Raw genomic sequence first — 9,997 nt, 5'->3', positions numbered from 1 at the left:
AAGAGGGAAAGAAATAAGGTAGAATACTCTGCCCAAGTGTACCCTCAAGCAAGAAGGACAACATTTGAGGTGACATCTAAACACAGAACCTTATTTTTACTAACCACTAAGAATAGGAATCTTGAGTTGGCAATAACCACAGGTAGCAGATTTGAAAGTTTTGATGAAACGATGATTCACATTATGGACCATGGACCCCATGGATCCTGTAAGAGTGGGTGTGCGTGGGGAGGGAACACTCAGGGTACCTGTAAAATAGATTCACAAATTATACAGTAATGATAAAGTTTTCACTAAACATCTACGACTCAAGAAACATTAGTAAGGTTGACAAATGTGACTACAGTTCAAACCATTGGACAGAAGTGAAAAAGAGAAAGAGCAGTAAGTCCCCTTATTAAAACTTAGCAGTAGGTCCCCTAATTAAAACTTAGCAGTAGGTCCCCTAATTAAAACTTAGCAGTAGGTCCCCTAATTAAAACTTAGCAGTAGGTCCCCTAGTTAAAACTTAGCAGTAGGTTCCCTAATTAAAACTTTCAAAGACAAAAACCCATGTGCATTGAATTTAAACTATCTACATAAGTGCATAATAATATAAAAATCAGTTTATTTCTATTAATAAAGCATTTAATCATGTACAAATAGTCATAGGAACTCGACACATAAATAGACCAGCTCACTAGCAGCAGCGAGATTGGGCGACTGAAAACAATGGAGGGTAGAACCCTGTGTATTAAATTTACACTATCTACATAAGTGCATAATATAAAAATCAGTTTATTTCTATTACTAAAGCATTTAATCATGTACAAATAGTCATAGGAACTCGACACATAAATAAGACTAGCTCACTAGCAGCAGCGAGATTGGGCGACTGAAAACAATGGAGGGTAGAAATTACGAACTGGATGCCTAGGCTAATCATGCTGATCTTGAGAACATTGCAACTTAAGAACCCATTCTTGGAATGAAATTTTTTCCCATCTAGGGGATTTCTTGTACTATATTCTACAAAACTGAAATATCCTTAGTTTCTGTAAATATATTTAGCCTTTCATGAATATACAAGAAAATTAATGATGGTAGAAAAACACTCTTACAAAAAAGTATTTTATAAAAGTTACTTCCATAGAAACCAATTAACCCTTTTACCCCCAGGCTATTTGGAAATTTCCAACACTTAACCCACAGGGGGTTATTTTTTTCCCAACACATTTTGCAGTATATTTTTTTTAAATTGCTCTAACAGCCTTAATTTTTGTCATAGAGAGGTCATGTTGGTCTCATTCTCTTGGAAAATGCCTGAATTTTTTCAAAAAATTATCAAAAATATGAAAAAAAAAAATTTTATAGCTTTTTTTTGCAAGGACGTACCGGTACGTCCATGGGGGTAAAGGGTTGGCTCTTGTGAAACGTACCAGTACGTCCTTTGGGGGTAAAAGGGTTAATAAAGCATTTAATCATGTAAAAATAGTCGTAGGAACTCGACACATAAATAGACTAGCTCACTAGCAGCAGCGAGATTGGGCGACTGAAAACAATCGAGGGTAGAAATTACGAACTGGATGCCTAGGCTAATCATGCTGATCTTGAGAACATTGCAACTTAACCCTTTTACCCCCAAAGGATGTACTGTTACGTTTCACAAAAGCCATCCCTTTAACCCCATGGACGTACCGGTACGTCCTTGCAAAAAAATGCCATAAAATTTTTTTTTTTTCATATTTTTGATAATTTTTTGAGAAAATTCAGGCATTTTCCAAGAGAATGAGACCAACCTGACCTCTCTATGACAAAAATTAGGGCTGTTAGAGCAATTTAACAAAAATATACTGCAAAATGTGCTGGGAAAAAAATAACCCCTGGGGGTTAAGGGTTGGAAATTTCCAAACAGCCTGGGGGTAAGAGGGTTAAGAACCCATTCTTGGAATGAAATTTTTTCCCATCTAGGGGATTTCTTGTACTATATTCTACAAAATGAAAATAACCTCAGTTTCTGTAAATGTCTTTAGCCTTTCATGAATATACAAGAAAATTAATGACAGTAGAAAAACACTCTTACAAAAGTATTTTAAAAAAGTTACTTCCATAGAAACCAATTAACCCTTTTACCCCCAGGCTATTTGGAAATTTCCGACCCTTAACCCCCAGGGGGTTATTTTTTTCCCAGCACATTTTGCAGTATATTTTCTTTAAATTGCTCTAACAGCCTTAATTTTTGTCATAGAGAGGTCAGGTTGGTCTCATTCTCTTAGAAAATGCCTGAATTTTTTCAAAAATTTATCAAAAATATGAAAAAAAAAAATTTTATAGCATTTTTTTGCAAGGACCTACCGGTACGTCCATGGGGGTAAAGGGATGGCTTTTGTGAAACGTACCAGTACGTCCTTTGGGGGAAAAAGGGTTAATAAAGCATTTAATCATGTAAAATATTATTTTGATAATAAAATAAATTTTTGAATATACTTACCCGGTGATTATAATAGCTGCAACTCTGTTGCTCGACAGAAAAACTCTACGTAAAAATTCGCCAGCGATCGCTACACAGGTAGGGGGTGTACTCAACAGCGCCATCTGTCGTTCAGATACCCATTACTCATTGTAAACAAAGAACTCAATTTTCTCCTCGGTCCACTGTGTCTCTATTGGGGAGGAAGGGAGGGTCCTTTAATTTATAATCACCGGGTAAGTATATTCAAAAATTTATTTTATTATCAAAATAACATTTTTCAATATTTAACTTAGCCGGTGATTATAATAGCTGATTCACACCCAGGGGGGTGGGTAGAGACCAGCAAAATATGTTTACATCATATGAGCTAAGAATTTTTATTTCATTTTAGAAGTTATCAAAATAACTAAACAAAATAAATAGGTACCTGGTAAGGAAGTCGACTTGAACAATTACTCTGCCTTTTTAAGTACGTCTTCCTTACGGAGCCTCGCGATCCTCTTAGGATGCTGAGCGACCCCTAGGAGCTGAAGTATCAAGGGTTGCAACCCATACAACAGGACCTCATCAAAACCTCTAATCTAGGCGCTTCTCAAGAAATGACTTTGACCACCCGCCAAATCAACTAGGATGCGAAAGGCTTCTTAGCCTTCCGGACAACCCAAAAACAACAATAAAAACATTTCAAGAGAAAGATTAAAAAGGTTATGGAATTAGGGAATTGTAGTGGTTGAGCCCTCACCCACTACTGCACTCGTTGCTACGAATGGTCCCAGAGTGTAGCAGTTCTCGTAAAGAGACTGGACATCCTTAAGATAAAAAGACGCGAACACTGACTTGCTTTTCCAATAGGTTGCGACGATTATACTTCGCAGAGATCTATTTTGTTTAAAGGCCACGGAAGTTGCGACAGCTCTAACTTCGTGTGTCCTTACCTTCAGCAAAGCTTGGTCTTCCTCATTCAGATGGGAATGAGCTTCTCGTATTAACAGTCTGATAAAATAGGATAAAGCATTCTTTGACATAGGCAAAGATGGTTTCTTAACTGAACACCATAAAGCTTCAGACGGGCCTCGTAAAGGTTTAGTTCGTTTTAAATAGAACTTAAGAGCTCTTACAGGGCATAAGACTCTTTCTAGTTCATTTCCAACCATACGATAAGCTTGGAATATCGAACGATTTTGGCCAAGGTCGAGAAGGCAGCTCGTTTTTGGCTAGAAAACCAAGTTGTAGAGAACATGTAGCCGTTTCAGATGAGAATCCGATGTTCTTGCTGAAGGCATGAATCTCACTGACTCTTTTAGCTGTGGCTAAGCATACCAGGAAAAGAGTCTTTAAGGTGAGATCTTTCAGGGAGGCTGATTGTAGCGGCTCGAACCTGTCTGACATAAGGAATCTTAGTACCACGTCTAAATTCCAACCAGGTGTAACCAAACGACGCTCCTTCGTGGTCTCAAAAGACTTAAGGAGGTCCTGTAGATCTTTATTGTTGGAAAGATCTAAGCCTCTGTGACGGAAGACTGATGCCAACATGCTTCTGTAACCCTTGATAGTGGGAGCTGAAAGAGATCGTTCTTTCCTCAGATATAAGAGGAAGTCAGCTATTTGAGTTACAGAGGTACTGGTCGAGGATACGGATACTGACTTGCACCAGTTTCGGAAGATTTCCCACTTCGATTGGTAGACTCTAAGGGTGGATGTTCTCCTTGCTCTAGCAATCGCTCTGGCTGCCTCCTTCGAAAAGCCTCTAGCTCTCGAGAGTCTTTCGATAGTCTGAAGGCAGTCAGACGAAGAGCGTGGAGGCCTTGGTGTACCTTCTTTACGTGTGGCTGACGTAAAAGGTCCACCCTTAGGGGAAGTGTTCTGGGAACGTCTACTAGCCATCGAAGTACCTCGGTGAACCATTCTCTCGCGGGCCAGAGGGGACAATTAGCGTCAACCTTGTCCCTTCGTGAGAGGCGAACTTCTGCAGTACCTTGTTGACAATCTTGAACGGAGGGAATGCATAAAGATCTAGATGTGACCAATCTAGGAGAAAGGCATCTATATGAACTGCTGCTGGGTCCGGGATTGGTGAGCAAAATATTGGGAGCCTCTTGGTAATCGAGGTTGCGAAGAGATCTATGGTTGGCTGGCCCCAGGTGGCCCAAAGTCTCTTGCATACATCCTTGTGGAGGGTCCATTCTGTTGGAATTATTTGTCCCTTCCGACTGAGACAATCTGCCATGACATTCAAGTTGCCTTGGATGAACCTCGTTACTAGTGATATGTTTAGACCTTTTGACCAGGTGAGGAGGTCCCTTGCGATCTCGTACAACGTCAGAGAGTAGGTCCCTCCTTGCTTGGAGATGTACGCCAAAGCCGTGGTGTTGTCCGAGTTCACCTCCACCACTTTGCCTTGAAGGAGAGACCTGAAGCTTTTCCAGGCCAGACGTAGTGCCAGTAGCTCCTTGCAGTTGAAATGCATTGTCCTTTGACTCGAGTTCCATATCCCCGAGCATTCCCGACCGTCTAATGTCGCACCCCAGCCTACGTCCGATGCGTCCGAGAAGAGAACGTGGTTGGGAGTCTGAACAGCCAGGGGAAGACCCTCTCTAGGTTGATATTGTCCTTTCACCAAGTCAGACAAGACTTTATCTTTTCGGAAACCGGGATCGAGACCGCTTCTAGCGTCTTGTCCTTTTTCCAGTGAAAAGCTAGATGGTATTGAAGAGGACGGAGGTGTAGTCTTCCTAGTGACACAAATTGATCCACGGATGACAGTGTCCCTACCAGACTCATCCACAGCCTGACTGAGCAGCGTTCCTTCTTCAGCATCTTCTGGATGGATAGCAGGGCTGGGGGCTGATCGTCTTGTTGTTCAGCAACGTCCTCATCAGAGGGTTCCTCATCCGAAACTGATGAGGAAACGGCAATGGAGTGGGCAACGTCTGGCTCGCTGAATCCTGGTGGATGCGTGACGGAGCCGGACGCAATATCATGGAACTGCTGCACAGTCTGTGAACTGTCAACAACCATGGGTGCGCGAGGAAGCACAGCGTCAACCCGAGACTGTCTAGACCGTCTGGGTTGTGCAGTCAACACCCTACCGGGTTGCTGAGGTTGACGCACTGCGTCAAAATAAGTCACCTCTGCTGGTTGTTGAACGTCCTGAACGTCAACAACCACCTCCGAGCGTCGCTTAATGTCAACGTGCGGCTGGCAACCCACACTGGGTCGCATCGGTGGAATAACCACCTCAACTGGCAGACGCGAGTAGGTTACCTCAGCGTCAACAGGGCGCACAACCGACCGGTTGGAAGGTTGTTGGCCAGAAGGTTCTTCTCCGCATTTAAGTCCTCTATCAAGGACGCAAGCTTGGACTGCATGGCTTGCAGCAAAGCCCATTTAGGGTCTACGGGAGCAGGTGTGGCAACAGACGGGGTTAGCGACTGAGGCGGAACCGTTTACCATCCCTGAAAGCCTTGTTATGCGTGACATAATAGTACAGCAAAACTTCAAAGGCTCGACAACAGCTGTGAAGTTGACCTGTAAACAACTTGGAGCGTCTCCTGGCTAGGCGCCAGGGAGAGTCTACCAGAATTGAGAAGTCTATCTGGGCAGAGGCATGAACTCCCAAGCCGAGAACTTCTCTCGTGTCATATCAGACTCTCGCTCTATAAACCAGTTTAAAAGAAGGGAAAGCAAAGGCTGTATCCCCCAAACTCCTCCTGGTGAAAAACCAGTCGCCTAGCCAACGTAACGCTCTCTAGGAGAGCGAGAGAGCACTAGCTTAAAAACAACGGCTTCGAAGTAGCTAGGCCTAGTGTAAGCTCTGACGTTTAGGCGAACGAGGAGCAGCAGTTACAAAAAAAAAATCCGGACGAAGATCCTTAAAAAAATCATCATGATTTAATTAAAGTCCATAGGAGGCTAAGCAGCTTTAGGCTCCTCTCCATCTGACAGAGTCCTCAAGGGAATATCAGTAAGAGGGAGAACAGCAACTTCCTCATCTACAGGAACCTTGTCCGATAAAAGCTGAGTCTCTCACTGGTGCATTAGTAGCGGACCAGAACGCAATGTCATGTAACTGCTTGACAGTCTGTGAACTGTCAACAACTGAACTGTCAACCACAACAGGTGCGTGAGGACGCACAGCGTCCACTCGAGACTGCTTTGACTGCCTAGACTGAGCAGTCAAAACAACTCCAGAATGCGGAGGTTGACGCACAGCGTCAAAACAAGTCAACTCCGATTGTTAGTGAACGTCTTGAACGTCAACAGGAGCATCAGCCAGTGGCCTAACGTCCAAATGCGGCTGAAAAACCACACGAGACCGCATCGAGTGTGGTTCTAAACAACCTGACTGACGTGACTAAGCTACGCCAACGTCAACAGTAAGCACAAAGGAACGTTAGGTTGGCTGAAAGCCAGGATATCGATGAGATAAACGGCTAGACTCAACGGACTAATCGGCAGAATAGTCTTCCATAAGGGAGGCAAGCATATACTGCATGTTTTGCCATACAACCCCTTAAAGATCAACGGAAATGGTTGTGGTAATAGACGAGGGTAACGTCTGTGACCGCAACACTTTGCCTACAAAAAAAGACTCTCGGAGTCTGTGTTACGCTTTTGTTAGGCGGCGAGCAGTTATCCGATGACTGCATAGGGTCAGAGCTGTCCTAATGGCTGTAACCAGGACGCTGGACCTGTCCTGAAAGGACTGACTTTCGCTTAAGGGCTTCGAAACCTTGTGACAGGTTTCTTATGCGAAAAGCCTACGGATGGCGAGGAGAAACAACGTCTCTCTCGTCTTATGGTAGGGGAGATCTTGGTAAGATACACCCGATACCATAGAGGGAAAACGTCTGTTCGTTGGTCAAGGCCTCTCGAACCCATAAGTCGTTTGACATTACTTCTCCCCTGGGCTTGGGAGCTTGTAAGAGGTCCCGGACTAGGTGAACGACAGGCACGAACAGACGAACCCTCGGACGCAACACTGTAACACTTTGCGCCTCGGACGCAACACTGTAACACTTTGCGCATATCACTTTATCACTTTGATTTTCTGTTTTGCACTTATTTCTACCTGAAACACGCAATTCTACCCTTCATTAAAAGGTAGTAATTGCGAAATTAGTCGTATAATGCAAGCTCATAATACCAGCAAAAAACAGAAAACATATTTTAAGATAAAAAGAAAAATCAGTGGCTGGGAAAGAGACTAAACACTAGTTCATATAACTACGTTTTCAATCTCTCACCGCACATAGCCTGGGGACGAGAATAAAAACCTAAAAACGTTTTATCCTTCCTCCCCGTACAGCGACTAGGGACGTGAGTAACACGAGAACAACGTTACCCGCTTGAACGGAACGTTTTCTCTCATCTCTCTCCCTCCGTCTCTATCTCTCTCTCTCTTTCTCTCTTGATTCGCACTTAAGAGAAGAGCCCAATTATATATCGTCAAAAAAACATGTTATTTGACTAAAGGAAAAAACTGAAAGGTTTTTCAAATAAAAAGTTCCTTTAAATTAGAATTTAAAACATTTAAGCTAAGAAAGAATGAACAAAACGTCAGAATCGATTTACTCTTACTGCAAAGTGAAACCGTGATACACTCTCTCTCTATCGTAACGATAGAGCACATGTTGAACGTCCTGAACGTCAACAACTGCGTAGCATAAAAAAACTAAACGTTAGTTCATCTTTGAAAACAGTACGAAGACTATCAAAGAAATTCTTTCATAAAAAATTACATTTAAAAAGTTTTAAATCCTTAGCTCTTTAAAAGCTAAAGACGATATAAAGGGCTCAACGTTGATTAACTTCGGTTTCCAAGTTAGGACCGCCTACTCTCAGGAAAGGTCTATATAAACAAAGCATTAAAATTTATTTTTATATGTTTATAAAAAATGGAAAGTTGATCGAAGAGGCCTAATAAAGGCGGAGAGATATAAAATATATATAGGAAAATCTATAACGTGATAAGATAATTACTAAATGCCTAAACACACTTCCGTCTAAGGGAAGGGTCGGCCATTTAAAAGTGAAAGAAAGTCCATACTCTCTTTGTCACCATAATTAAATCTATCCAAAACGAGTTCAAGTTTTAAGATGAAGATAAAACACCTGCATAGCGAAAGCTCAAAACTAGAATAGTGTACTTCACCAAATAGTTGTGAAAACAAATCCAGTTAGCAACAGCGAATTAGTAGGTCTTGCCGGTAGCCCGACAGAGAGAAAATTGAGTTCTTTGTTTACAATGAGTAATGGGTATCTGAACGACAGATGGCGCTGTTGAGTACACCCCCTACCTGTGTAGCGATCGCTGGCGAATTTTTACGTAGAGTTTTTCTGTCGAGCAACAGAGTTGCAGCTATTATAATCACCGGCTAAGTTAAATATTGAAAAAATAGTCATAGGAATTCGACACATAAATAGACCAGCTCACTAGCAGCAGCGAGATTGGGCGACTGAAAACAATGGAGGGTAGAAATTACGAACTGGATGCCTAGGATAATCATGCTGATCTTGAGAACATTGCAACTTAAGAACCCATTCTTGGAATGAAATTTTTTCCCATCTAGGGGATTTCTTGTACATTCTACAAAACGAAAATAACCTGTTTCTGTAAATGTATTTACCCTTTCATGAATATACAAGAAAATTAATGACGGTAGAAAAACACTCTTACAAAAAAGGGATTTTGATGAAGGAAAAATCTATTTCTGGGTGAGGAACCTGTGTTGCCCAGTGAAATGCTCCTCTAGCACCATATCTAAGGCATAGATATTGCTGAATATACCAGAGAAAAAGAGATGCATGGAATGCCAGGAATAAACCTAGCTCGTTCACTCATTGAGTGTCTGTATAGAAAACTGGGGCGTGATTGAACCACAACCATAGATCCCTCACCAATAAGACCTCTCCTTCATCAACATCCCCCCTCTCTACCCTTGCTGCTCCCCTCCCCCTATCCTCATTCCTCCTCAGCACTTGCGTTGATCACTTAAAAAAGTTATTTCCATAAAAACCTATTAAATCATATTTACAGAATATACCGTATACCATATCCCGTGATGTTCCTGGGTTTACCAGTGTTTTGTCCACAAGACATTACTTCCAATCTTTCCAGGCATACTCCAGCAGTTCAAGTTATATTATCAGCCAATTGCAGATGCTACTTTTTCTTATGTTGCAATAGTACAATTTCAAAAATTGGGTCAGAAATTTGAAACCCTTCTGGCTTTCAACCCACAGCTCACGAGCTGTGGCAGCAGCCTGCAGCATCAATTCTACCATGGTCTCTTTCAAGTATCATATCAAAGATGCGATCAAGTTCACCTGACCGGTCAGAAATATCATTGCCTTCTGGGCTCTAACTAGAAAGTGGTTGGTAACAAGTCTGAATACGTCATACATATAATTAATTCGTCTGGTATAAGACAGCAAAACATTAAAAAAAGCAGCACTCGTTATTATTACTGAACTGTATTCAACCATCTTGAATTCTAAATTGCATACTAAAACTATTATACTTTTAAACTTTTTCAACAATGC

General features: G+C 41.9%; 1 protein-coding gene across 3 annotated transcripts in view; it reads right to left on the bottom strand.

Moving 5' to 3' along the window:
* The window catches only part of LOC137624606 (kinase suppressor of Ras 1-like), a 68,622-nt gene that overhangs the window by 22,880 nt on the left and 35,745 nt on the right, over window positions 1-9,997 (bottom strand). For all 3 annotated transcript variants that reach the window (XM_068355564.1, XM_068355565.1, XM_068355567.1), the window contains exon 7: window positions 105-248. In XM_068355564.1, coding sequence (XP_068211665.1) covers window positions 105-248 — 144 coding nt within the window. The remainder of the gene's footprint in view (window positions 1-104; window positions 249-9,997) is intronic.

Source organism: Palaemon carinicauda, chromosome 31 (genome assembly GCF_036898095.1).
Source record: "Palaemon carinicauda isolate YSFRI2023 chromosome 31, ASM3689809v2, whole genome shotgun sequence".
In the NCBI taxonomy this organism is placed as follows: Eukaryota; Metazoa; Arthropoda; class Malacostraca; order Decapoda; family Palaemonidae; genus Palaemon; species Palaemon carinicauda.
Note: the sequence above shows the minus strand (reverse complement) of the source record. Positions and strands in the feature narration are given on the sequence as shown.